The sequence below is a fragment of the Bipolaris maydis genome (assembly GCF_028858645.1).
Source record: "Bipolaris maydis strain C4 unplaced genomic scaffold PSV08scaffold_2, whole genome shotgun sequence".
NCBI lineage: Eukaryota > Fungi > Ascomycota > Dothideomycetes > Pleosporales > Pleosporaceae > Bipolaris > Bipolaris maydis.
Window position 1 is genome coordinate 1,846,269 of NW_027093858.1, and position 27,385 is coordinate 1,873,653.

Here is a 27,385-nt window from a genome sequence, read left to right on the forward strand (position 1 = left end):
CCAATGTGGGAAACACAATCTTTCTAAATTTCGTACATTGATTGAATCAGACTTGAGAATTGAAAGCGTATGAGATTGTTCCAAATATTTACAAATCGACAAATTCTCCTTTGAGTAGCGGGTCGTCACGCACTTGGTTGAGGTAACTCTCCACCTTTGTTGTCAACGCAGGAACATCGAAGCCAAAATACTTGTAGGCCGCCTTTCCGGGTAGACTATGGCCGAATCTTTTCATGCAACATGCAGCATTGGCGTATCGCTCCCAGCCATTGGGTGCAAACGGCTCGATGACTATCGCTGGAATACCAAGGTGTCTCTTGAGTGTTTCCCGCTTGTATTGAACTGCCTGCTTCTCAAAAAGCCGCTGGCACGGGAAGCTGACCACGCGCACCTTTATACTCTTTGCGCTCAGCTCTTTGGCAACATCGAGTGCATGATGGAGTTCAGCACCGACACCGATCAGTGTCACGTCGGCATTTTCAGCCTCTTCGAGTACGTATGCACCCTTTGCGACCATTTCCCTCTTTGTCTGCGCCAATTGTGGCAGGGCATGTCTCGATGTTGATATGATACTGGGCGTCTTCTTCGCCTCGATGGCTGTGATCCATGCGCCCGCAGTCTCTTCACTGTCACCAGGTCGGATGTATAGCAGATTGGGCATGGCTCGGTACAAATTGGCAAGTTCGATTGGTTGATGTGTGGGACCATCTTCACCCATTCCGATACTGGGCTTGGTTAGTCGAGGAACACAAGAAAGTGGAGAGATCCATACCTGTCGTGTGTTGCTGCATGTATGACTTGCAGTTGCTGCAAAGCGCCCATTCGGACTGCTGGTGCAGCGTAAAGGTAGAACATGAAAAAAGAAGATGTGACCGGGATGAAAGTGTTTGGCGCAAAAGCTGCAATCCCGTTCGAGATTGCAGCCATTGCATGCTCACGAACGCCATAGTGGATATACCGGCCGCTGTAGTTGCCATTAATACCGCATGTTGTTTTCAAGTCGGGCTGTGAAGGGTTAATTGCATTCTCCAGCAAAGATGAGTGAACGACTTACATGCTGGAAGTCAACCTTGCCATTCCAAACCATATTGACCGAAGGTGTCAAGTCAGCAGTGCCAACCACAAAATTGTTGATCTTTTCGGCAAGAGTATTGAAAACAAGCCCAGAAGACTTTCTCGTCGCTGTCGGCGCATCTGGAAATTCTTCTGGTACCAGAGATTTCCAATCTTCAATCAGACGACCTTCCACTCGACGCTTGAAGTCTGCACCTTCTTCCGGATATTTGGCTTCATACTCTTTGACCTTTTCTTCCCATGATCGCACCAACTCCTGGCCTCTAGCTGGAATATCTTCGAAGAACTTGCGTACATCGTCACTGATGACAAAGTGTTCATCAGGGTTGAAGCCGTATGTTTTTTTCATGTTCGCTACGTCGGATGTACCTAAGGCTACTCCATGAGCAACGGCATCACCAGCGACCGCACTGCCAACACCGATGATTGTTCGGACATTGATGAAAGTGGGCTTGTTAGTCGAGGATCTTGCCTTGTTCAGGGCCTTGACAAGACCCTCAACGTCGAAACAGCCATCTTCAACATCAACTACGTCCCAACCACATGCCCTCATCTTGGTGTTGACGTCCTCGGTATTGGTTAGATCGACTGAGCCATCACAAGTAACTTGATTGTTGTCGTATATAATGGTGAGGTTGTTCAGCTTCAAATGGCCAGCAAAGGAAATAGCTTCCAAGGCCACTCCTTCTTGAAGACACGCATCTCCAATCATACACCAAGTGTGATTCGATACAACATCAAAGTCGGGCTTATTGTATATGGCTTGGAGGTTCTTCGTAGCCATCGCTAAACCGACTGCATTTGCTACACCTTGGCCCAACGGGCCAGTCGTCACTTCGATGCCTTCGTGTTCGATTTCTGGATGGCCTGGGCATAGTGCATCGACCCGTTCTGAGTGGTATGACTTGAGCTGATCGAATGTCATGGCTTTATATCCTGTGAGATGGAGGAATGTATATTGAAAGAGACATGTATGGCCTTTTCTTGCTCAGCTGTGGTCTATACTGCAAAAATGATTGTGTGATGCATACCATTTGATAAGACGAATCGATCGCGGTTGAAGTAATCTGGGGTGTGAGGTGCATATCGCATGACGTATTTCCACAAAGCAACACCGATTGCTGCCATTCCAATGGCCCCGCTCAAGACTTCTCAGCTATGGTCGTGGATGATGAATGGCCGAGCTTACGTACCCTGGATGACCACCATTGAATTGCTGACACAAGTCTGCAATGAGCAATCTGAATGTCTTCAGGACATGGTCATGCTCTTTTGATAGCTTCTGCACCGATGCATTTTCTAGCTTTTCTTCTTCCCTTAAGCTTTCCACGGCATTCTTTCCATAGGCCGTGGAGCCATTTACTTGTGGTGCATCTTGCGACGCGTACATGATATTAGAGGGGTTTGAGTGTAGAAGGATTTAAGCTTTTAGATGAAGAATACAAGTAAAGAAGGTGAATGAAACTAGAAGACAGAAACCTCCAGGAAGAAAGTATCTAAATACTTGTCCAGTGTGCGACTGACAACGAATCTTCTACGACATATGTGCATCGAAAGTCGAGAGCACCGGGTGTTCCTAATTCGGTAACCCGGCGTATTCGCTGTGCGGAAGAGGGCGGTGGCTTTAGATTCCCATTGGCGATCGGAAGGCACCCTGTACCATTACAGTAGTCATAGTCACCTGCGATCTCTACTGACCTTCTCCACCAGGTTTCCCCGCAATCCAGCGCCGCCTGTTGTATCATGCGGAGACCTGTGAGTGTGGAGTTGCTATTCCCGCAGCGACAGCAAAATGACCCACTAAACACGTGAGTCCTGGGTACCGTCAGCCATTACCCCATCGTGGACTACGTTTGCTCCTGCTTTCTACATTTCAATGCAGTATTGCATCTCCATCCTTGCCAATTCAAAAATGAACCAAGAAACTACTTCTTCCGTGCCCAAACAAACAAGCGCGACGCGTGCGACAATCAAGACATTGCTGCCAAATCCTTCCCTGCAAGTCACAGCAGACCACAAATTAAAACTTCAGGAAGCACCTGTGTACGCGCCAACAAAAGGAGAAGTCTTGTTGCATATCAAAGCCACCGGCGTTTGCGGGTACGTATCTCACTAACCCAAGAATAATTAAATTGGATATTGAGTTGGGTAGGTCCGATATACATTTTTGGAAAGCAGGAAGAATAGGCTCTCTTGTTGTCGAAGGAGACTGCATCCTTGGTCATGAAGCTTCAGGAGTTGTTTTACAGAGTGGTGAGGGGGTCACAACCTTGCAACCCGGTACTTGATGTGTTACTTTTACAATACAGTCTTCTTGTCTAACTCGGCCTACAGGCGACCGTGTAGCAGTCGAACCCGGTGTCCCGTGCGGAACATGCTTCTTGTGCATGGATGGGCGCTACAATCTATGCGAGGATGTCCAATTCGCCGGTGTTTATCCTTACGATGGCACTGTGCAGAGATTCAAGTGTCACCCTGCACGGTGGTGCCACAAGCTGCCTTCCAACATATCATATGCTGAAGGTGCGCTCCTCGAGCCACTCTCCGTCGTCATGCACGGTATCAAATCTGTGGGGCTTTCCCTAGGCCGTGGCGCTGTGATATGTGGTGCTGGGCCTATTGGCCTTATTGCATTGGCAGCAGCCAGAGCAAGTGGTGCGCACCCGCTCGTCATTACGGATCTCGAGCCAAAACGATTGGCTTTCGCAAAAACCTTTGTGCCTTCGGCTTATACTTATCAAGTCGAACGAAATCTTGATGCACTGGGTAACGCAAAGAAGATTAGGGAGCTGTTCGACTTTGACAATGTAGGCGAGTACGGGGCGCCAGAGACTGTGCTGGAATGCACGGGTGTGGAGAATAGCGTTGTTACTGCAGCCTATACAGCAAGAAGGGGTGGTACCGTCATGGTCATTGGCGTTGGGAAGGAAATCATGAATAATCTGCCGTTCATGCATTTAAGTTTAGCTGAGGTAAATGCTCGCACCCTGTCCCTCTTACAAGATCCGTCTCGCTGACACAACACGCAGATTGACCTGAGATTTATCAACCGTTACCGCGATACCTGGCCGGCTGGTCTTCAGTGCTTAGCTGGAGGCATACTGGACCTAAAGCCACTTGTCAGTCACACATTTCCACTAGAAAAGGCGCTTGATGCCCTACATACATGTGCCGACCTAAGCAACGGAAGTATCAAAGTTCAAATCATTGATGAAGTAGACAATGTTCTTTGAGTGGCTCCTTCGCGAAGACCTGTGAACCTTATGATGTTAAGCGAGTGTACACTACTATGGGGCAGTCGTAGCAGAAATCAACATTTCGTACTCCTACTTGCAGCTCAAACTGCTTTTTCAGAGAAGAATGCATCATATTGAATAGACGAAATGGACAAGACATCTTGCTCCACTGATAGTATCATCTGATATTTTACATTATCAACGTAACAACCTCAAAGAGAATACATGAAGAAGACAAGAGCTGAAAACAACTAGTATTATCATAAAATACATTATGGGATAAACAAATAACCCCTCGTGCGTGTCAATGCTTGCTCTTCGCAACGTCGTTACATCGCATAAGCCCTCAACGGAGGCTCGGCAAACGTCTTCGTACTAGGATCCAACAGCAACAACGCACCTGCCACTGGGATCAAGCCAATCGTCGCCAACACATCATCGAGATCAAGTCCCGGTGCAGCAAAGGTGCTGCATACGCGCTTCAGATCAACGCGCGATAGGTCGCCCGGTCCATCTTGCTGCAGCGCATCGACAATAAGTGCGTAGGTAAGCGGGTTAGAAAGAACACTAGAATGGCCGTAGAAAGTACCAGCAGGCTGGCCAGTACACACACGCTGGACCTCAATATTCGTGACACCGACGCTGCGTGCGTCGTTCATGTATGCGGAAGCCAGAGTCCCTTGTTGCGGCTCAACGACCTCGTCGAAGAAGCCTGAGTAGAAGGATGTTGTAGGTACGTAAGCACTGTCACCGCCGTTGGATCTCAGGCTTCGGATGTAGTCGCTTGTAGCTTGTTGTTGGATGAGAGCGGTGCTGCACGGTAGCAGGTTTACATCGCTGTTTGGTGTTAGGCAGAGGGCGTTTGCAAAGACTGTGCCTTTGAAGTCTGCAGAGACGGGTAGGAAGTCTTTGACGACCTGTCGTGTGGAGGGCCAGTGCTTTAGTACCCATTGGGTGTCGAGACCACCTTGGGACCAAGTGATGACGGCGATGTTTTGTTGGTTTTGACGCGAGATAGCACTGATGTAGTTGATGGCGTAGGCAATGTATTCTACGTTTGTTTGCGTGTCGTTGAGCATGGCGCCGGGTACGTTGAGCCATACTGGATCAGCGAAATCCTTGCCTGTGAGCAATTTCCGCAGGTTGGATGCAAAGTTGGTGCCGCCGTAAGAAGCGGTTCCTGGGACAAAAATGACGGGACGTTTGGCTCCGTATGTGAAGGTGGGTGGAATGAATATTGCTTGCCGGAGAGCGGATTCGGAAAGCGTATATGGCGCATCGGTGGTATCCTTCTTGGGGTAGATGGAAGACGCTGGATCTGGGTTATTGTTCTTGACGGTGTTTTCTCCTACCGGCAAACCGCCGTTCAAGACCGCTTGAAGTGTCTGGTCAAGCACTAGACCGCCAGCTATCTGTGTTGCAACAGCGGCAAAAAAGTCTGTTCTTGTGGTTGGAGTCGCCCATATCTTGGCGTGTGCCGCGACAGCGTCTTGGATTTTCGTCGGTCGCGCTGTGGGTTGGAGCTTCTGGAGAATGTTGAGAACTTCCTGAGGCTTGCCCTCAGCTACGGCAACATTAACATCGGCGAGAAGACCCTTAACGAGCGACACCACCCCAGGTAGGAGACCAGGTAAAAGGTTTGTGAGAAGTTGGCGTTCCTCAACGGTTGTTGTGGCGTCTTTACTTGATGGCTGCGCTATCGCAGCGGGTACAGCGAGGGACTGGGAGATGATGCTCAGGAGAGCTAGCGATGACACAAAAAAACGCATATCGAAAACTATATGATCTTCAGTAAGAATTGATCAGCGAAAGACAACGCAACACAATGTCCCTGCTGCCTGAACTACACCTATGGGGCTGCCCTTGCTTTTAATCCAATTCAATTACATGAGTCGTGCGCTGGAGAATAAGTGGGAAATGATTTCCATCATGGTTCCCCTGAATCGACAGGTAGGCCGGTAATGATCGGAGGTGGAGTCTAATCGCTATCCATTTGCGTGTCTGGCGCGATGAATACGGTGCTAGTTCTACGCGCTATTTCCTGTTTAGTGGCTTACCATGAGCAGATCATAACCTAGTCTAGATAGTTAGATTAGCAAATTTACTAAAGAAGATGGCCAAGGCCATTCTAGGCCAATCGGCATGCATAGTGCTAGCGAACCCTTCATCACGATCAACCCGAGGCGTAAACCTAGACAATGTAGCGAGGTAAGTGAGTGTATGATGCGTAAGATACTACCCAAGTTGTTAGTGTATTCACCCGAAATCAAACTAGAGTCAGTTCGGAAAGACCACATCCGCAGGAACTATTGAACCACTCTGAGGAACTGCCTTATCGTCATAACCTTATATTTCTTTCGGATTATCAGCCTTGCAAGCCCATGTGATTGTTTACTTACGAAACAAATGGCTTGGCGTATTTACTCTCACATACTCCCTATTAAACCGTAACCTCGCCAAACGGCTGCCTACGGAACCATGGTCCCATGCTGTAAGCCAAAGTCTCACCCATCCATGTTGAATTGTTATTTGGGATCTGAATACTCCCTGAAATCCGGACAGAGGTCTTCACGCCCCACGAGCGCTCGTCGCACAATGAAGATATTAACGGATAAGTATTCTTAACGCAAGACTAGTAATTGAAACTCCTATGTAATACCTTATATCATGCTTTCACATTGAATTCGCCCCCTAAAAACAAAACTTAGACCGTCTTTCTCCAGCCCCCGGCAGGTGGCTGGCCAGGGTTCGTCATATCACAGCAGCATCCGTTGTTGACGCATCGGCAAGCTCCAGTGAATCCCTACCACAAAAATTAGCCATTGCCACACCACTTATATATATATGACGAATGTAGTTCCTTTCAACGGAACAAGGGGTAGTAGGAAAGACTCACATCGCAGGGACACTCAATGCAAGCAATTTTCATGGAATCGTCGCCATCAGCACGGCCAGCAAGGGTCTTGAAGGAGCGGTTGAGCGAGATCTGAGAGTCTGCTTTAGCTGTGATATTGGGAAAAGCGGAGTGTTGTGGGTGAACAGTCAGGAAAGACATACGGCACCGGGGGCAGCTAGTACTGTGGCAGTGTAGATTGCCGTGCTGAGAAGGAGGATGAACTTCATTTTGGCTGGTGTCTTAAGAAGAGATCTTGTGATGAAATACTGAAACACGAGTGTATCCGAGAGAGTATTTGCGGTGCGTTATGAATATCTATGGGCCAGAAGTGTCGAATGGAGTCAAGTAGTGACTTACTGGAGAATATAAAGCTGGAACGAGCTCACAATTATATAGACCAGAAGTTTCGTATGGACTATGATAGTTACATCCACACCATTCATCTACATCTTCCTGCCAAGTATTGATTTGAACGTAGAACGATCCTACGGTCAGCACCTAATACATGTGGCACTTTGTGTGCTACGATCTTGTTTCTCATACTGGTTGGATAAATTCTCTTGGAGATTCCTTCACTGCACGCCGTAATCCATCGCCCGTTTGCATCCGCTAAGCCATTCCAGATCTTACAGACTGTGAGTTGAGGTCGAGGAAATCCGGAGTTCAGAAAAAGACATTTCTGCTATAACTTAAAATAGAGAAATCACCTATCCTAGTAATTTGAAGCAAACTGCTCATACAAGCCTAGGAAATTGAGTCTAGGTACTTGTTCGGCTACCCAACTGTTACGTAGTTGGCCACTTATGGTAGGCTGTGTTAGGCTATCGTGACTGTGCCACATTCCTCTAGGATGCCGGCACAAAAGACCGAGTCAAAAGAATGTGACGCTTCTTTCCTATTACAGTGATGTAGGCTTATTTTAGTTGCCTAAGGTAGTTTTAGCAAGGCAAGTGGCATTTGTTCAGCTATGCCACATTCTTGCGGAGTGGCGCAGCCTAGAACAACTTGTAGTGCTGTAAGTAAATGGCTCGGGGCTTATCGTAGAGCAAAAACTCCAACATCAGTTAGTGCTAATGTTCATTGGTCAGTGTGGTGAGTTTGGGGTCTGATGCTCGGGTTTGCCTAGGGGCCGCAATGTCAGCGCCAAGCCCGAGATTACGAGGGGCCAAAGCATATGAGAGATACTGAATAGTAGGCAGGATCAGGCAGATGCTCGAAATTGGGGTTTCGATAAAAGTGGCTGAGACATTGATTCATGGAATGTACCGCCCTTGGTCGATAAAAGTCCTAGAAACGACATGTCTCGCCACGATGGTCACGGGTACCATTTTTTGATCCTTTGGATATCGATAGGCATATGATCCAGGTGACCAAAATATCTTTTATGTCTTTGAATTTGCGAAGCCATATATCATAGGTCGGCAGGCAGTTAACACAGCTTATACCGTCTTTGTAGAGCTGATTGGCATTTTTCGACAATGAGGGTTGGACTTGAGCGACTCTTGGTTATTCTCAAAGCCAACGTTGAGAAAGCTTGCATGAGCCAAGGCGATTTGGATTATTTTGAACAAATTCCATCAAGAGCCAGTGAAGAGCCAGCATTGTACGAGATGCTGTAATGTCATGACATGCGAATGTTCGTAAGGATAATGATGTCGACGACTGGCCGTAAAGAAAAACATATCTTCTTGATGGAATGGGAGTCAGGATACAACCAAACTTACAAAATGAAGGTGAACAGGGTCAAACTTCAGCCAAACAAGGGTTTGGTAGAAACCTTCGGATTGGCGCATTGAGCCTATTGTTTGTGACTTCACGTATTCGCCCATTTGATTTGAAGATACACACCAGTGTATCATGACTAAGACAGATTTTCAGTAGATTAAAGTCTACCGAGATGGCTTCAAAAGGGATGTCGAAGGTTGAAAGTCTTTGCAGAGGTTATCTTTTGGTGAGCGGGGTAGCCCGTTCCGTCTCGTCACCCGCGAGCACACCGTGATCTCAACTCTGTTAATTGCATTTTTATGTACGTATGATTCTAATCGTTAAACGTGGGTCAAGCGAATCACTGAGACTGTTTTGACAGCAATATGCCTCCATGGCCCAACACACTTGCGGCGACGAGTGGATGCATAGAGGGTAGCAGTGACGTCATAATTACGCCGCCCATGACATTGATTCCTGTAAGCGACAGGACGTTGAAAAACACCAGCAGGTATTGTGAATAGCGTACGAAACGCCTTCAGTGATGGGAGAGCGTCGTATGGATTAGGAAACGCTCTGCCACGTCGACGAGCAGAATTACATACCCGCAACTGCCCGATAGCACAAACCAGGTTGTGCGACTTCTTCGAATCCAGCGTTCATGAACCTTTTACAAGGAAACAACACGAATCAGTGACCTATCGTACGACGAGCTATATAAGACACCGGATAGAATCGGAACAGCCAGCACCGTCTGCAAACAATCTGTTATATAGCCTATAATATTCTCACGAACCTCTTTACTTTAATGCTCCAACAAATTAAGACTTTGTTACCCATCCAAGCTGCTTCGATAACCACCCAATCACGACACCATACCTTCAGGTCGTTCTGCGTTTCTTCTCGGAAGTTCGTGAACATGTCGCGCAATGCGAAACAAGAAAAGAACGAAAAGTTCGGGCATCTCCCTCTATCGACTTCCGGGCCACAAGAGACTAGCTTGACGGTGCGCACGCGCCCTGAGATCTCGTTGAAGAGTCTCGATACTGATATACTAAGTAGGGAAATGCGCTCCTCCGAACACCCTACTTCAACAAAGGCTCAGCATTCACAAAAGAAGAGCGCGATACATTCAAGCTTCATGGCCTTCTTCCCTCCAATATTCAAACCCTCGACGAACAGGTCAAGCGCGCATATGCTCAATACAGCTCTCGTCAGAACGATCTTGCCAAGAACACCTTCATGACGAGTATGAAGGAGCAAAACGAGGTCCTCTACTACAGAGTATGAGATACCCTGTAGCTCCTTGAATATCATGACTAACGACTAGCAGCTGATTCTTGATCATCTTAAGGAGATGTTCTCCGTCATCTATACTCCCACTGAGGGTGAAGCAATAGCTGATTACTCCAAAATCTTCCGAAGACCCGAAGGCTGCTTTCTCAATATCGATGACATGGGTCGCGTTGAGGACGACATCAAGCAATGGGGCGGCCCCGAGGATATTGACCTGATAGTCGTAAGCGATGGGCAGCAGATACTGGGTATTGGAGACCAAGGTGTAGGAGCCATCCTGATCAGTGTAGCAAAACTTGTCATCTACACATTATGCGCAGGCATACATCCTTCACGAACACTGCCGGTGGTCCTTGACTGTGGTACAGATGTGGGTGTATGCGAATTCTTTTAACAGACGTAGGGCTGATTCAAGTACAGAATGAGGATCTCTTGAATGACGAACTATATCTTGGCCTGAGAAAACCACGAGTGTCTGGCGAGAAGTACGACCAATTCGTCGACACGTTTGTGAAAGCCGCGCGAAAGCGGTATCCCAAAGCCTACATACACTTTGAAGATTTTGGTTTGGACAATGCACGAAGAATTCTAGAAAAGTATACTCCTGAGATCGCATGCTTCAATGACGATGTTCAAGGGACTGGTTGTGTCACGCTTGCAGCTGTCATGGCGGCTTTCAAAGTCAGCGGCACGAAGTGGGACGAGGCTCGCTTTGTCATGTTCGGAGCGGGCTCAGCAGGAACTGGGATTGCAGACCAGATTCGAGATGCCATTGTTCAGAATACGGGAAAATCGGACGACGAAGCGAGTCGTCAAATTTGGTGTGTCTATACTTAGTATGACTAGTCAAAGTCAAGCTGATTTTCTTCAGGTGTGTCGACAAACCAGGCCTACTTTTGCAGGGGAAGAAAGACCAGCTTACCCCTGCCCAAATGCCCTTTGCGCGCACAGACAAGGAGTGGGAGGGAAAAGACCATGGGGATCTACTCTCCGTTATCAAGGAGGTGAAGCCGCATGTTCTCATAGGTACATCGACCAAGCCAGGAGCCTTCACAGAAGATGTCGTCCGGGAGATGGCCAAACACGTCGAGCGACCTGTCATCTTCCCGCTGTCCAACCCTACCAAACTCCATGAAGCTAAACCACAGGATTTGTACGACTGGACAGACGGGAAAGTACTAGTGGCGACTGGTTCACCTTTCGAGCCAGTTAAATACAAAGGAAAGGAATATGAGATATGTAAGCCGCTAATCTTACACTTTTTCAAAGACAGAGTACTTAGTCCCTATTAGCCGAGTGTAACAACTCCGTAACATTCCCAGGAATTGGACTCGGTGCAGTTCTATCCCGCACCCGCCTGATGACCCCCGCGCTTCTTGTCGCCGCTGTCCAAGCTCTGGCTTCCGCAGCTCCAGTAGTTAACAATGACGGGGCCGGTCTCCTCCCTGATGTCAAAGATGTCCGAAAAATCAGCGTACAGATTGCTAAGAATGTGATAAGGAAGGCAGGGGAAGACAACTTGGCGCAAGAAAAGAATATACCAAGTGATGATGCAGAGCTGGAAGAATGGATCAGAGAGCAAATGTGGGAAGCGGAATATAGGCCACTGAAGCTTGTTGAACATGGCAAGGCAGATGCACATGCGAAGGGAGAGGCCGGAACAGCTTCTGGGCAGAGGGAGGCAAGGTTTGATTCTTAGTCCTTTGTTTACAAAGGTCTGAAGTAGGCTATTTTGTCAGCTATTGCCTGATCAGGTGACGGAATCACAGGGGCCAGCCCATTTTCAGCACGCAACACCAATGTTCCATGTAACAAAGAGAAGGGTGGGAGTAGAAACGGAGAACATGAACATTAGTATGAACGAGAATATTCAGGGTCTCCGGATATGGCTTCTATCTCGGGGTCAGCGCTAGTCATCATCTGGAATCCGACCTAATCCAGTAGCTTAGCATCCAAGCGGTCATCATTGTCCCTTGTCCCCGTCTACCAATTTTTCAATCTCAGACCTTTTTTTTCTTTTTTTCTTACAAAACTTACTATAGTCAGATGGTGATTGCGCAGTTCGATGATGCTGTTCACCTGGAGTAATCCGTTTGATAGTAAGACAAGATATAAGGATCCCCTTCGGCTTTACCGGAAGGCCTATGATCACGGCGGCAAGCCCAACCATGATGCCAGACAGAAAATGGCAGACTTTTGCAGATCTTGATAATGTCCAAAAAATCGTAGCCAGCCCAGGAGTTTACGGAATACAAGCACAAGTGACTCCCACAAATGTTTCAATAAACTCTCGCTTATCTTACTACTACATGTGATCCGGAGACGTATTATTTCCCCCGCCCTACTACGATCTGATTTCTGTATCTTCCCAAGAAATTGTTATTTATCTACGTCACTTCAAATAGCCTGAGTTGCAATCGGTACCACTTCAGTCAAACACAACGAGGATAGAAGAATGATGGAAATGAGGTGTTAACGATGAAATATTTGCAGCTGTTTTGATAATTCTGAGAGGACAACACAGTGTGATACATGGGGTTAGGCTATGATTTTTCCTAATCCTAGTTTCGACCTCGGCGATAACAGCTGGGCCCACAATTTATCAGGGAGTTTAATTTGATTATTACAACGAATATATGACTACAGGGCTTAGTTTATTTATATGCTTTCGCGTGCCTGGACCTCCCAGAGCAGAAATCGAATATTATCCGTGTACTCTTTGTCGTTGTAGTAATTGCTATAAATAGCGTGGTCCAGCAATAGCCTTACGAAATGGTCATCTTGTCGCCTGATGAACTGGCAAAAGTCGACATTATCCCTCTCTAATATGAATTTGACAAAGCATTGATTCATGACAAAGTGCGGTCCTTGGGTAATGGCCTCGATTTCTTTCATCGACGGGCTGATGACAGATGAGAGGAGGTTGGAGAGGGCGACTGTGGAGGCAGCATCACTGAGGGCTGCGAGATAGGCAAACACGGTGGTGATGCCTTGGACGGCAAACGAGTGCCTTATTTCGTCTTCTCGATCTTGGCTCGTTCGAATGTCGGCAAGGACAATCAGGGTGCGTTTCTGGAGCCGTTTGGTGTCGATATGGTAGATGGTGCTGGCGGGCGGACCGGCCCGAGCTAGTTCTGCCGAGGGGCGGGCATGGTGAAAGCCGAGTTTGAGAGCAGGAGCGGCATTATTCGCTACCAGATGGCGATTGAGGTAAGCAGCAAAATGGTCGCGCAAGCTGTGCGTGGCCGTTGGAACTTGCTCGGATAAGACGGCAACAGCAAAGTCGTCTATGGGACTGGGGAGGGTAGAAATATAGGCCTTGGCAAGGTCCGTGCCGAGGCGATGGGCCAATCGGTCGTCGCCAAAGATATAGCGCTGGTAGTCCTTGAGAGAAAAGGGAAATCTCAGCTCATCGCCGGCGACGATGCTGTGAAGCGAGAAGACATCTTGAACCATTGGGGCCGGGCCAGGTCCTCTGACGCTAGAAGATGAGATTTCGCAGGTTCAGAGAGAGACCGTGGCCAGACATATGAAGGGCCGGCCCATGGCCAGATTAGCGGCAAGAACCGTCTGGAATCGAGATGCCAAGAGGGGGGCTGTGCAGCCGACGCCTTTTTGTCGACGTCGACGATGGCTCCTTGCCATGTACAGTATGCGCATGTGTGTACTTAAATGCCTCAACCCGCGTCATGGGGACGGCCAATGTCAAAAGACGGATGGACATACCCCAGCCAGCATCGCACAATCATCCCTCTGCACTCTTTGCCGATCAAAGCTGGATGCCGGACACGCTAAACGCGCATGCCGCGTCTCGGAACATGTTTCCCATTGCCATGAGGATCTGCATCTGGACCACGACAAGATCCAGACGGTATCGACGGCTTCTCCGCGCGCCCTGTAGCAGGTGATTACTGTACAATCACAGCAGAAACGCCAATTGCTCACCAAGGTCAACGGCGCCATCCAACTCTGCATCTCGAGTTTTGTTACAACGAAACCTACATAGCAAGCCAAGGAAAAGCTTGCTACACTTACCTGTACAAAGCACAAAGCTTGGCGAGCAGTCTGCTATGTTCATGAACTATCTTTGATTTTGTGTAGCTCACGTGACCGGATTTACCAACTGATGGGTCACGTGGGCGCATCATGTGCGACATGACTCTACTCTACACATACGGCCACTGCCTACCGAAGGGAACCACTGTACACGAATCACACACTACTTTAACACGCCTGGATCTCTGCCAGTGGCTGCATCAAAAATGACAAACACCTTGGCAGATTGGCCTGCATTGGTGGCACGATGTTACACAAACCAGCACCTTGTTCATAATGCTCGCTAGTCGATCACCGCGAATAACTTGCAGAACGTTGCACGTTATGCTTTGTGGGGTCAAGATCACTCCCTATCTTCGCATCCAACAGTGCCGTGTATCCCTTGCCAAGAAGCCTGCAGGAAAAGCGCCAACCACCAAATTAGTCACTGCTGCCTCCTTCACTCACCCCACTACACAGACTGCTCTCTCGTTTCAGCACACCGTGCACTCTTCTACAATCCCGGCTTCGACTCGCTGTCCGCACAAGAATCAGATGTTGCTTATTCAATCCATCATTACATCCAGTACAGTGGTAGCAGGCTTCTCCACGTCGGCATAACCCAAGTATCTACCTATTCCACAGCTATGCGAACAGAAATCGAACCCTTGGTCGTCTGTGCCACGATCAAGTCGTGGTCATACGAAATGTCATCCTTGACTGTATCAACCAGTTTGGCCCTGGGATGAACATCTAGCACCATGTATGCGCACATGATGTAAAGCTCACAGTATGCCAGCTGCTCGCCGATGCAGGCGCGACTGCCTTTTCCGAACGCAATAAGCTTCTTCTGCAGCGAATAGTTCTGCGTACCATCCTCCAGTAGCCAGCGTTCAGGAAGGAATTCGTCTGGATCGGGGAAAAGCTCAGTGTTCCAGTGGTTGATCATGGAGGTCATGCCAATGGGTGTGCCCCGAGGAATCACAAAGTCCGTCTTTCCGTCTGCCGAAATGTAGTGCAGGTCCTCTTCACGCGCAATTCTGGCCGACCGATGCGATACACCAGGCATCATGCGTAGACACTCTTGCAGCACGGCCCAGAAATAAGGAACCTTTTCAAGCTCAACCCATTTGAGATTTTGTTGGCTAATGCCGGCTTGTGCAAGGTCAGATGTCAGCCTTTGGTTAATCTCTGGCTTGGCGAGGGCCCAGTAGGTAAAGACGGTGAGAATGGCCTAAAACGAGGTTAGTACTGCTGCGTTTGCGATCAGCTCCTCGAGTCTAATTTAACTTACAGCAGTTGTTTCAGTACCTGCAAGCAGGAAATTAAAGCCCTCGCCGTTGTACCGGTATTTCTCTTCTTCCGACATGGACTTATCTTTACCCATGACTTCAGCGAAAACACGTCCATTGTCAGGATTTTTCAGCGCCTGCGCGATGTACTGTGGAATCGTCACATTCATGACCTTCATTACTGCCTTGATATCTTCGCCAAGATAGTCAGCCATGAAGGGAAGTACATTGGCCATCTTGCGGCCCAAGGCATTGTGACGCATCATGTAGGCACTCTTGAAGAACGACTTGACCCAGGTGGCGAAGTTGGGCTCCCAACCTTCTTGCGCCACAAACCCCATGGGCTCACCAAAAGCATACTGAGAGATGACATCGGCTGTGTAGCAGTTGAACGCTTCCTTGACATCGAATGCACCCTTGCCAGCTGACCTGAGCATCTTTTTTGCGACCATGGATGCGAATTCGTGCACTTCGCCTTCTAACTTCAGCATCTGCTGACGCGAGAAGAACTTGTTCAGCGGCGCCCTTCGCGCACGATGCAGATCGTGGTTAACTGTGGAGAATCCAGTCACCGAGACAGGGCCAGCGCCGCCAGTGTTTAGTTGGTGCTGCCATTTGTCTCGAACATGTCCCGGTCCAGCGTAAATCTCGTCTGTGAAGGCGGGGTCGGAGCAGTGCAGTTCGTCGGGGTTGATGCGCACAATTGGGCCATACTTCTCGTGCATACGCGAGATGACTTTACCATAGCGCCCGACAAGCCACCAGTCGTAGTAGGCTTCGTAGAGGTAGGATGCAGCAGCAATCTTTGGGCCTGGAAATCGGGATAGGGGGTGAAGAGGTGAGATGTTGTAAAGCGCGATTGCGATTCGATAGCCGATCCAAGCCACAACCAGCCAAATGACGCTCGCAAAAGAAAAGATTGACGTCTGGCCTTGGACCGCGCCGGATTGCTGGTCCATGGTGATGTTTTCGGTGACTTGACGACACCCAGCCTGCGCAGTAACGGGAGCAGATGTAGGACGACGTTCTGGCGAGGTCGACTCCTATATTATGAATGTTCCTGTTTAACGCTTACACATGCCACATTGCAGCCGATCCCTCCTCCTCGGGGTCAGTGGCTCTTTTTTTACCAATCAACCCATGGCGATAAGAGGAGTAGCGCGCATTCTTCGAATATTTTGCATTTTAGTATGCTCCACTCTCGTTCCACAATTGGCCTTCCCGCCATTGGTGCTTCAAGTCCTTGCCGTGCCACATGGGAAGAGCGTTGCACTATGCGGGTGGAGCTGCACCCACTTCCGCCGCGGCAAAGCTACCCAAATACGAGGCTCGAGTCAATGACCTTGGGATTTACTTGACAGCTCCATCGGGTCGCCCCTCGTTCCACATGTTCTTGGATGCAGCCGAGAAATCACCTCCCCGACTACATCCCGACAAATCTCGCAGACCGTGGACCTGGTAAGAGAGAAGATGAGATGCAAAGTAGGTATCTTTGTTTGAGGTTTTGACTCCTCCTTTGGGCTCCCCTGCGTCCAAGACAAGGCGGAAATTGACTGCCGACCCCTAGGCGAGTTGCAAGCGCTGTGGGTTACGCGGGATGCGGTTAAGGCGTGCGGTATGCAATCTTGGCATTGTGGATTTGTGCCTGGCCTAGAAGGTTTCAGCGTTGTGAACAGCCTCGTCTTGTCTACTTACTTCGAGTCACTCACATGGGCTTGGCCTGACTTGGCCTGACTTGGCCTGACTTGGCCTGACTTGGCCTCGTACTCTGACATCGTGCAACGAATCAAGATATGTGGTTCTACCTCGCTTGAACTGAGATCGCCAATGCATTCGCTGCACGCGACTGCGCTTGTGCGGCTGCGGATGACCCGAAAGCAACGGGGAACGGCAATCATCCCGTTCACGTTCTCCTGTCGACAATGGTGGCAACGATTTTACGCAACATACCCACTATTTACCTTGAAAAGTAAGGGAACGCTATCGGCCCGTTGCTTCATACGCGATGCCGGTCCGTGTTGCCATGTTCGGAATCCTTCAAGAGACAACAGGAGACGACAGCATGGATCAGGTTTTTAACACTATCCCAGTGCCCCCATTATGTTGTTCCTTTTGTTCGCCGCTCTTTTGTCCGTTCAGTCCACTATCACGGGCTCCACTCGCTCTATTCGGCGTCTTGTTTAATATTGCTGCTTACTTGCGACCCGACTCTATCAGATCTGTGCGTCACGGCCACCGGACAAGATGACAGCGGTGATCGATATACCGATGGCAAGGAGCGGCCGCGACTCGATGATAGCAATGTCGTGTTTGTGGTTGCTCGCTGCATCGACAGTTGTTTTCCGCATCTATGGGCGCATCAAAGGACCCGGATTGTCACTGGATGACATCTTTGCGGGTATCGCGATGGTATGTCGCAAGTCTGTAATGGCCATTAGAGTCTTGGCTGACTTGATTCAAGGTTCTAACCACAAGCACGATCGGTCTCAATGCTGAAGGTAAGAATGTCTTACTCAACTGGCATCGACAGTATGACTGATATACTATCTAGTCTTTACCAGTGGCGTGGGCTATGATTTTGACCCAAACAACGCAGAAATGTTTCCCAAGCGTGAGTTAAATGCGACATAAACATGTTAATACATGGTCTAATCCTGGAATACAGTTATGAACAATCTTCCACACATCATGCAGTTGACCTTCGCCTACACTTTGATATACATTTGGTGCTTGGCCGCTCTCAAGCTTTCTCAACTTGCTCTATACCACCGTGTGTTTGTGCTCCAACTTCGCATTGCGGTATACATCGTTGGCGGCATCGTAGTAGCCTGGGCCATCATCTTCAACTTCGTCTTCTTGTTCCTATGCGACCCCATTTCCCAGCAATGGACTGTAGAACGAGTCGGACACTGCTTGGACCAGATGCTTTTGCTCAAGTTTCTGATTCTAACAAACATGATAACGGATCTCATGATCGTAGTTCTACCAATCAGGGCTATTTGGCAGTTACAGATGCGAAAGACGGAGAAGTTCGCTGTATTGGCTTGTTTCGGGCTCGGCCTGGCTTGCGTGTTCATTGGCATTGCTCGCTTTGTGCTCATTTACACAATCGGTAAGCTGAAATTATGTTTTTCACTAGCAATATAGCATACTGACAATTTCCAGATCTCATTGGCAACCTCACGGGAACTTCAGGCACTACATTCATGTTGTGCACTGTCGAGTTGATGCTGGCTAGTCTGTGTATCAATATTCCCATGCTACGGCCCTTCTATCTGCGGTGGCGCTCACATTACAAGAGCTCCTCGATGGATAGTAGCGGTCTCAAAAGTGGACCCAAGAGATCACCCACTGGAGGGTTGGGTGGGTCACAACAACAGCGTCCGGGCCACTATACACAGTGGATGGAGCTGGTAAGTTGAACCGCATTTTCATACCTCCGCATGCAAGATAAGAAGCTAATGACTTGAAGCATGACAAGGACACCGTAAATGCCACCGTCACCGGCGATGATGCGAGTTCAGAGAGGAAGCTCACAGCAGATCCTATGCCGTTTGATGCCATTCAGGTGTCCAAAGACTTTACCATCACGCGGGATTGAACAAGGATTTGCCTCAAATTCCCCGCGCAGATGAAAGAAGGACTATTGTCATCACATCCTAAGATACCGACCTCTGTAATTGCTTTTCTCAGCATTATACCCGCATCGTCCGCCTATGAGAAATTGTGACTTTTGGCAGGGTTGGGGAATGACAGCTTCGAAAGCTTTATACCCAACACACTGGGCTGCCAGTTTTCTTGGGGCTTTGGAGCGATCCAGACCCAAGGAATGAGCCACGCCCAAGAAAAAGAAGAACCGTGCAAGTAACGGTCACGGCAGACGCCAATCGTTAAGATGAAGTAGAAGATAATACGCAATACCGAAAGATTACGAGTCACGACATGTCTACTTCCCAAGTCAATCATCGTATTTTAAATTCTCCCAACGCCCCAAAGCCATACACGTGATTCATTCGCGTCCCAGCATCATGCGGAATCTACCTCAAACCACTCGAACTTCACCTCTGTCTTTTGATGTCCAATGGCAAAAACCCCGAAAATCGGCCCTACAAAGTCTTTGCCACTAAGGTCCTTCGCATCTACACTCGCTACTTTGTTGCTCTCTCCCACAGCATCAAGTCTGTATGAAATCTCATACTGCATCTCAGTATATTCGACGATGAATTCCAAAGACTCTGGCCGAATCGGCAAATCGAAAGTGTGGTTCTGATCTATCTTCTTGGCTGTGTTCAAGATGTGGAGGACAAGTTTCGGAGGCGATTGAGTTGGGCTATAAGAAACGGAAAAGAAGCGATGTTCATCTTTAAACACCGCTAAACCTGCGGTAACGCGCGCGTCTTCATGGACAGAAGAACTCACAACAAGCGTGGCTCTACTTTTACCCTCGATCCAGCGTTGGCGCTTACCCAGAAACGAAGGCGACGCATGCGGCGCAGTCAAATCATGCGGCGAGGCCCTTACCACCACATTTCTACCTGTAGGATCGAAGTCGTAATCTCGTAGCACAGGATCATGAATATACACATAATCCACTCCAGGCACTGCACTTAGCTTCTTCTTCTCCGCACCAACACTCACACTAGGAATACTCAGTTGCATTGTCGCGCGCTCAAACTTAAGCCACCCATCAGCGCTCCACGAGCCCCGCGTAAGAAACGTCTCGCGGCCCAGGCCGTAGAATTGCTTTTCGCGCATGCGGATGCCGAGGCAGACGCCCCACCACTGTCCGTCTTTGGCGGCAAACGCCTCGCAGTGGCCCGTACACTGGACGTACTCGTCCGTGTTTGCAGCGGTCAGTATGGGGTTCAGTGGACTGGGATCCCAGGGTCCGTCGAGCAGATTGTTGCTGCGCGCCATGGTCACGGCGTGGCCTTCATGCGTGCCACCCTCGGCTATCATGAGGTAGTAAAAGCCATTGTGGAAGTAGATATGCGGGCCTTCCGGGTATATGCCTCCGGTGCCATGCCAGAGGTATTTTTCCTCTGTCAGTTTCTCGCCTGTGGTTACGTCGATTTCGAAGAGAGTGATTTTTGTAGAGGGCCCTGGGGACTTGGAGCCGCAGAGGTATGCTTTTCCTGTGTGGGGGTCGAAGAAGAGACTGGGGTCTATGCCGTGGAAGTCAAAGTAGACGGGGTCGCTCCAGGCGGAGGCATAGATGTCAGTGGTGGAGATGATGAAGTTTTTGGTCTCGCTTTCTTGGGCGGAGTCTGGGCTGTGGTTTACGACGTTGGTGCAGACAATGTAGAAGGTGCCGTTGTGGTGGCGGAGCGTGGGTGCGTACAAGCCGCCTGTGGCGTACAAATGGTCATTGTTGCCAATGTCGTGGATCAGGGTTGAGGCTTTGGAGAAGCTGAGTTGCGAGGGCCTGTTGATGGCATTGCCGATTTGGTGCCAGTGGACGAGGTCACGCGAGGTGTAGATTGGGAGGCCGGGGAAGAGGTGGAAGGTCGAGTTTACCAGAAAATACGTGTCGTCGACTAGGATGAGGGATGGATCCGGGGCAAAGCCCGGTATGATTGGGTTGATGGGCGAGTCGGGGCTCATTGTGGTGCTGTGTGGCTGATCAAAGGAATCTTGTGAGCTGGTCGAGTGATTTAGACTTTTCTAGAGGGGGTGGCATCATGGACTCCTCTTTGTCCTTTGTGCGAATCATCGAGTGTAGTCTGATGTTGCTTTCCTAGTGCACCGGGTATTTGGCCGGGTAAATGCAGAAAAGAGGCGCATGAAGGAGCACCAAATCCGTCTTGTTCTCTGCCGTCTTGACAACGACCGTCAAACTTTAGACGTCATGTGACGTGCTAGCCCAACGACGGAGCCAGGGACCGCGTCCGGACGAAGTCACTCCACCCTATTGTATTACTGTGTCGACTGCTTACTTCTGACCAAAAAGACCTGGACGGTTCACTAGATGCATCCCGCTTCAATGCAAGCGTGCCGTGTGTGCCAGGCGGGTGGCACAAATCTAACGAACATGATCTGCCATAGTATGTATTGCACCGATAAGCCGGTATGCAGAAGACAGCCGAAACAATCCTCCCAGCTGGAAGCATCAGATCAGACGCGCCTATGCCCCAGCGCGGTACCCCAAGACTGTAGTGTCTAGGCGCGCCTCTTGGTGGCGTTGGCTGGTGTCCAACTCGAGGCTGTACTGAAAGCTTGCTCGGCTGTCAATATACCGATGATGGACGTCGAATCACACAAGACAGCACTAAACCTTTCCAGTACTAGTATCGCTTCGGCCCACGCCTGTCCATAGCCAATAGCAGCCAGCGCAGGATAGGGCAAACTGCACGTCGCCATCTCAACCACACGAAGCAAAAGATAACGTCTGTGACGATCTTTAGCCTGTTGTGCCCCATGGGGTCGCCTGGCGCCCTTGATTAGCTTCACCCCGCATTCAGGTTCGGGCTCAGTAGTCGTCTGCCCCAGGGCTCCCGCTATCCCAGCCCGACAACGCTGCGCCCAGAGCGATCAAGACCGCAGTGCCTTGGTATGGGCTCGCTCTACACCAGAATACGGGACGGCAGTGCTTGACCTGCGGGACAAGGCCAGGCAAAATGTAGCCCATTCACCCATCTTGGCTCCTCCAACGAGTTTGCCCCGGTAGATACCGTGTGCGTGGGGACCACGCGAGCAACTCGCGGCAGTATGCCTCCTGGCTTTGCATGTGCGCATAGGGCCGTTGGAAAAAAAAAGTATATAGACGCAGTTGGCCAACGAGATTTCCCTTCTGCTGTTCTTCATCGGGGCGGGCTAGCTGGCACACTGCATTCTTCAGCAAAACCTCGTCATAAAAAAACCCCCAATCCATCATGGGCTTCTCTCTTCGCCCACCAAAGACCACCCAGAAGGTCGTGCCTGTTAAGCCGCCAAAGGGCCACTTCTTCTTTGCTGGGCGTGCTTTTGAGCGCCTGCCGTGGTGGAAGCGACCTAATCTGCGTAGACTTTACATCTACATTGTCATTCTTATCTTGACCAACACGGCTAATGGGTTCGATGGGAGTATGATGAATGTTGGTGAGACTGCTTTTGCACGCCGATCCATGCTGACAAGTCACAGGGTCTCCAATCCCTCTCCTACTGGCAGGACTACTTTGGTGAACCCCGGGGTGCCATGTTGGGTTTTTTCAACGCTTCAATGTCGCTTGGTTCGCTCATTGGGCTCTTCTTCACGCCCTACCTCATTGATTGGAAGGGCAGGAAGATTGGTGTCATGATTGGATGCGCAATCATGCTGTGCGCTGTTGGACTGCAGACGGGAGCACAGGACATTGGCATGTTCATTGCTGCTAGATTGATCCTTGGGTTTGGAGATACCATTGTGCTGGGTTCTGCACCGCTTCTTATCGCGGAGATTGCCCATCCCCAGGATCGTGCCGTTTTGGTCACGTTGTCGGGTGCGAGCTACCATTCTGGCGCTTTCATTGCCTCTTGGGTCACTTATGGCACGCTTCAAATTCAGGTATGCTAGGAGAGAAGCACATGTCTTGCGATCTCCCAACTCCTCTAGTTGTACATTTTTCGAAGACGTCAACACTAATGAAAGATAGAGTGACTGGTCATGGCGCCTACCCTCACTTCTCCAGGCAATTTGCTCCCTGGTCATCATCGCCTTCGTCCCCTTCATGCCCGAATCCCCTCGTTGGCTGTGCAACAAAGACCGCCACGAAGAGGCCCTCGCCATCTTCTCCAAATGGCACGGTGAAGGAGACGAGAACGATGAATTCGTCCAACTCGAATATGCCGAGGTCCGCGCGGCCATCGACTTCGACAAACAGCAGAACGCCACCAGCTGGTCCGACTTCCTCAAGACCAAGGGCAACCGCAAGCGAATCACCATCATCACCGCCATTGGTTTCTTCAGTCAGTGGAGCGGCAACGGCCTGATTTCCTACTACCTCAAGTACGTCATGGACAACGTCGGCCTGACAGATCCCCACACGCAACTCGGCATCAACGGCGGCATGAAAACCCTCGCCCTCTGCGAAAACTTCCTTTTCGCCTTCCTCGTCGACAAACTCGGCCGTCGCCCCATCTACCTCATCTCCACAATCGGAACTTTTGTCATGTTCAACATCTTCACTATTATTTCCGCGCGTTACGATGTAGCTCCCCGTGCTCCTCTCGGCAAAGGCTTCATCGTCAGCATCGTAAGTTTTTTTACCCTCCAAAAATCTCCATCTTCCATCAAAAAAACAGAAAACAAAGAACGAAAAGAAAAGATTAGATGATTTAATACTAATGCACTATATCAGTTCTTCTACGGCATCTTCTACGACATCAAATCCGGTATAATGGCCGGTTACACCACTGAAATCCTGCCCTACGGCCTCCGTGCCAAAGGTTTCACCTGGCTCAACTTCTGCGTCACGGCCGCCCTCTTCTTCAACCAGTTTGTCAACGGCATCGCGCTCGACGCCATTCAGTGGCGCTACTACATTTGCTATTGCGTTTTTCTCGCCTTTGAGATTGGCGTCATTTACTTTTGTATTGTGGAGACGAGGTATACGCCCATGGAGGAGATTGCAAAGTTTTTTGATGGCGAGGAGGCGGTGGATGTGGGCGAGGCGGCGTTGGCGGATGTCAAGGAGAAGGGGGTCGAGGTGCGGGAGAAGAGTGTGACGGTGGAGAGGATTGAGCAGGTGATGAAGTAGGGGTGAAGGTTGATGGTGGGTTCGTCTGATGCAGCGTTTATAGCTCGTGATGATATTGTATGAATTCATGTGGTTGAGATATATAAATACTCATGATCTTGTTGTTGTTGTTCCGGATTGAATTTTGTCCATGTTGTTGAGATTTTGTTTTTCGGCCTCTGGTCGCGTACGTAGCTGAGATCACTGTTAAGGCGCTAGCTACCACGTGACAAGAACCTAACATGCGATAGAGAGCTGAAAGGACTACTCAGCTCATCATTCAACCTAGCTACCTGCCTTCAGTGCGCACATTATCTCGTCAACCAATTCTAACGATGTATCTGGAGAATTCCGACCTTGCAGAAACCCTTGGGCCGATGAGGATTTATCTCGCACAATTCTCATACCATACAATTAGTCTCGTACAAACAACTGCATAGTATCGTGACCGTTATCCTGAGGCTGAAGCGGGGGAAAGAGGCGTCTGTAGTGGCCAAGCTTGGGGCTGAGCACTTATAGCGCAGCCAGTGTTCTACTCTTACCTCGCAGTTTGCCTCGCAGTTTCCTTTGCTCACCCCCTTCAGAGCTCTTTTGGCCTTCCAAACATACTGGGCGACACAGTTGATTATGCCGTGACATCTAAGTAATAGATGTTCAAAAAGGAAACTGATGGGATCATCCAAAGGCGCAGTAACGCACTATCTGCATCACACTTCTAGGCAACTATCACCCAAATTGCCATGGCGTTCTATACCCCACGTTTAAGGGACCTATGTTGGTCTCTATACCCCGTAGGCCCACGAGTAGATCCAGGTTTCGTGATTCGTCGGTGGAATAAACTCCAGTCTACCAAAAACAGCGCGAGTACAGCTGGGCGGTCCGCACAAGCTCTCACTTTGCGAAAGTGGAGATTCTTAATCACATCAGTGGTCTTGAAAACGCTCAGTGGACCTGTTTATCGACACACACCTTCAGGAAATCGCGCAAAGAAGTACGCATACTTTGCCGTCGCCTTTTTTTTGGGTTCTTGCTGGCAATCATATCTGTACTTCTCATTCTGCCGTTTTTATTCGTGGATATGGCGCTTTCTCTAGCATTTACCTTTTTCTCCATGCTTTTCCATTCATCTCTTCCTATTACTTTCTTAGTATGGTTCATGTTTTACCGATATCTAGTGTTTGAGATTATATATCCAAGACTAAAGAAAATGATGCTCGTCAGGAATGCCCCGGTCTACTCGAATCTTCCTGAAAGGCCACCCCATATCCGGGTTGTGTGGCTGAGACCAGGGGGGTGCAAAGAAGAGATCATGTGCGACTTGATCGAAGGACCTCTTTCGCTCATGGAATTCGAGGCAATCAGTTATTCTTGGGGTGTAGCCTTACGTCCATACACGATCAAAGTCAACGGAAAGCCCTTTTACATTGGATACAACCTGTACAGTGCGCTTAAAAAGCTGCGTAACACTGATCATGAAAGACTTCTATGGGCTGACGCTATGTGCATCAACCAACACAACTACAAAGAAAAGAGCAACCAAGTCCAAATGATGCAGGACATATTTTCCAAGGCTTCCAATGTGGTGGTATGGTTGGGCAAATCAGATTCTGCTACCAGTCCCACGTTCGAGTTTATACGGCAATTTGGGGCTGCCAGGACAGAGGAAATGGATATACTATGGGAGAATCACATCACAGGACCGACTTGGAAAAGGATGCAAGCAGAATATGTCCGTATTTTCGAGCATAACTGGTGGAGTCGTGCCTGGGTCGTTGAAGAGGTAGTCGTTGGCCGTCACGTGGTTATGCAATGTGGTTCCTTCCAGGCAGAGTGGGAAGCTATCCACAAGCTATTCACCTACCGTCCCTTTGCAAACAATGAGTTCTGTGACTATAGGCCGCCTTCGTTTGTTAAAGATATCCAATAACTCAGAAAAGAGGTAAATGCGGAGGACTCCAACGCCACACTAGGTAACCTAGTCATCCGCTTCCGACTGCAATTAGCCACATTTGGATCGGATAATATATATGCATTGCTTGGTTTACTCAAGTCAAATAACCCTTCTCTAATCAAGCCTGATTACAGCAAGTCGCCGGATGAAGTATTCATACAATTCACCGAGTCCTGTATGATCCATAAGAAAAACCTAGACATTCTCGGTTTTGCCTCTGGTGTGGAGCTTAATGGTGCAAGCTGGTTTCGGGATTGGCGACTCACCTACGATGAGCCGTATACTTTCAAGACCAAGAGGTTGTTGAATCTTGAACCATCCCGGCCGTTCTCAGCATCCGGACCCATTCAGCCAATGTTCCAAATCGATCGAGGGTTGCGTGTTCTGGCAGTTGCAGGTTGCCATATCGACACCATTAAAAAAAACTGGAATCATACCCGTAAGAAATGGTTTGCACGATATCGATTGGGGGCTGATTTTGCGCAAATGGGAGCGTGTCGCTAGTGAGGAACTAGGGAGTACAGAAACATCTACTCGGAGGGGATCTTTCAATCGTACTATTACTGCAGATTGCTGGCGGGTTGAACCTGTGGACTGGAGGACAAGAATCAAGCCCCAGCAGGAACATTCGCACGACGATGAAGGCAGAGACTATCGACTCACGGTCCGCAATGCCTGTACCAACATTTACTTCTTTATGACTAAAGATGGAAGGTTTGGCTTAGGTCCACCCAGTCTAGAGGAAGGAGATACCATAGCTGTTCTCTTAGGCGGAAAAACACCCTTCATACTGCGACCCTGCGTCAACAGGCGTTCGGCAAAGATCCCCTCCGCCACGTACTACTACAAGCTCGTAGGCGAGGCTTTCGTGGACGGACTGATGTACCAAGACGGAAGCTTGCAGGATGATGGGTTGAGGGACTTCCTCTTGATATGAACTGCCCAACCAATGTCTGGAAAGCACTTAATACTAGGATGATATTAGGAGTGTTATCGGGCTTCAGCAAATTAGGCGAGCTGGTCCGGGATAGACAAGGTGAAGGTGGGCCGTCGGCTAGCTACAACATCAACCTCGTGGTATCGCCACCACGTCATGTGCAACTGACGGTTACACGCCACTTGCGCACTGTGCCCGGTGTTGACACCAACAAGATCCTTTATTAACGCTTTTGAGGTACCTTTAAGCAGCCAGCCCATAAAGCTTGCCG

At 49.2% G+C, this 27,385-nt stretch overlaps 11 protein-coding genes across 11 annotated transcripts; 5 read left to right on the forward strand and 6 right to left on the reverse strand.

Annotated features, from left to right (window-relative positions):
* Positions 1-6: 6 nt before the first annotated feature.
* Positions 7-2,464, reverse strand: PSV08DRAFT_407311 (Transketolase, thiamine diphosphate binding domain-containing protein; the record flags this gene model as incomplete). The annotated part of the gene is made up of 5 exons (XM_066093774.1): positions 7-725; positions 773-1,005; positions 1,055-2,052; positions 2,106-2,215; positions 2,268-2,464. 5 exons carry the CDS (start codon positions 2,462-2,464, stop codon positions 89-91), a joined length of 2,175 nt encoding a protein of 724 aa, XP_065949805.1. The 3' UTR covers positions 7-88.
* Positions 2,465-2,986: 522 nt separating this feature from the next.
* PSV08DRAFT_384352 (chaperonin 10-like protein) lies at positions 2,987-4,307 on the forward strand (the record flags this gene model as incomplete). Its single annotated transcript, XM_014228957.1, has 4 exons — positions 2,987-3,174; positions 3,227-3,354; positions 3,409-4,046; positions 4,104-4,307. The coding sequence occupies 4 exons, from the start codon at positions 2,987-2,989 to the stop codon at positions 4,305-4,307; spliced, it is 1,158 nt and encodes a 385-aa protein (XP_014084432.1).
* Positions 4,308-4,639: 332 nt separating this feature from the next.
* On the reverse strand, positions 4,640-6,079 carry PSV08DRAFT_215933 (uncharacterized protein; the record flags this gene model as incomplete). Its single annotated transcript, XM_014228956.1, has 1 exon — positions 4,640-6,079. One exon carries the CDS (start codon positions 6,077-6,079, stop codon positions 4,640-4,642), a length of 1,440 nt encoding a protein of 479 aa, XP_014084431.1.
* Positions 6,080-7,014: 935 nt separating this feature from the next.
* On the reverse strand, positions 7,015-7,564 carry PSV08DRAFT_359075 (uncharacterized protein; the record flags this gene model as incomplete). The annotated part of the gene is made up of 3 exons (XM_014228955.1): positions 7,368-7,564; positions 7,207-7,296; positions 7,015-7,113 (listed from the first exon to the last, which is right to left on the reverse strand). The coding sequence occupies exons 1-3, from the start codon at positions 7,431-7,433 to the stop codon at positions 7,015-7,017; spliced, it is 255 nt and encodes an 84-aa protein (XP_014084430.1). The 5' UTR covers positions 7,434-7,564.
* A 2,265-nt stretch (positions 7,565-9,829) lies between these two features.
* Positions 9,830-11,905, forward strand: PSV08DRAFT_170749 (uncharacterized protein; the record flags this gene model as incomplete). The annotated part of the gene is made up of 6 exons (XM_014228954.1): positions 9,830-9,916; positions 9,973-10,194; positions 10,244-10,576; positions 10,627-11,027; positions 11,078-11,445; positions 11,499-11,905. 6 exons carry the CDS (start codon positions 9,830-9,832, stop codon positions 11,903-11,905), a joined length of 1,818 nt encoding a protein of 605 aa, XP_014084429.1.
* Positions 11,906-13,031: 1,126 nt separating this feature from the next.
* Positions 13,032-13,704, reverse strand: PSV08DRAFT_267032 (PRTase ComF-like protein; the record flags this gene model as incomplete). Its single annotated transcript, XM_014228952.1, has 1 exon — positions 13,032-13,704. A coding segment is annotated over exon 1 (565 nt), but the record flags the coding sequence as incomplete, so codon positions are not given.
* Positions 13,705-14,413: 709 nt separating this feature from the next.
* PSV08DRAFT_195207 (cytochrome P450) lies at positions 14,414-16,687 on the reverse strand. Its single transcript, XM_014228950.1, has 2 exons — positions 15,536-16,687; positions 14,414-15,475 (listed from the first exon to the last, which is right to left on the reverse strand). Exons 1-2 carry the CDS (start codon positions 16,490-16,492, stop codon positions 14,876-14,878), a joined length of 1,557 nt encoding a protein of 518 aa, XP_014084425.1. The 5' UTR covers positions 16,493-16,687; the 3' UTR covers positions 14,414-14,875.
* A 1,090-nt stretch (positions 16,688-17,777) lies between these two features.
* On the forward strand, positions 17,778-19,134 carry PSV08DRAFT_384363 (uncharacterized protein; the record flags this gene model as incomplete). The annotated part of the gene is made up of 6 exons (XM_014228949.1): positions 17,778-17,942; positions 17,995-18,031; positions 18,085-18,144; positions 18,199-18,645; positions 18,699-18,946; positions 19,006-19,134. 6 exons carry the CDS (start codon positions 17,778-17,780, stop codon positions 19,132-19,134), a joined length of 1,086 nt encoding a protein of 361 aa, XP_014084424.1.
* Positions 19,135-19,559: 425 nt separating this feature from the next.
* PSV08DRAFT_407315 (glycoside hydrolase) lies at positions 19,560-21,137 on the reverse strand (the record flags this gene model as incomplete). Its single annotated transcript, XM_014228948.1, has 1 exon — positions 19,560-21,137. One exon carries the CDS (start codon positions 21,135-21,137, stop codon positions 19,560-19,562), a length of 1,578 nt encoding a protein of 525 aa, XP_014084423.1.
* Positions 21,138-22,405: 1,268 nt separating this feature from the next.
* Positions 22,406-24,247, forward strand: PSV08DRAFT_215945 (general substrate transporter; the record flags this gene model as incomplete). The annotated part of the gene is made up of 4 exons (XM_014228947.1): positions 22,406-22,606; positions 22,654-23,055; positions 23,144-23,743; positions 23,849-24,247. The coding sequence occupies 4 exons, from the start codon at positions 22,406-22,408 to the stop codon at positions 24,245-24,247; spliced, it is 1,602 nt and encodes a 533-aa protein (XP_014084422.1).
* Positions 24,248-25,535: 1,288 nt separating this feature from the next.
* On the forward strand, positions 25,536-27,114 carry PSV08DRAFT_347524 (heterokaryon incompatibility protein-domain-containing protein; the record flags this gene model as incomplete). The annotated part of the gene is made up of 3 exons (XM_066092795.1): positions 25,536-26,131; positions 26,312-26,616; positions 26,693-27,114. 3 exons carry the CDS (start codon positions 25,536-25,538, stop codon positions 27,112-27,114), a joined length of 1,323 nt encoding a protein of 440 aa, XP_065949806.1.
* Positions 27,115-27,385: the final 271 nt, after the last annotated feature.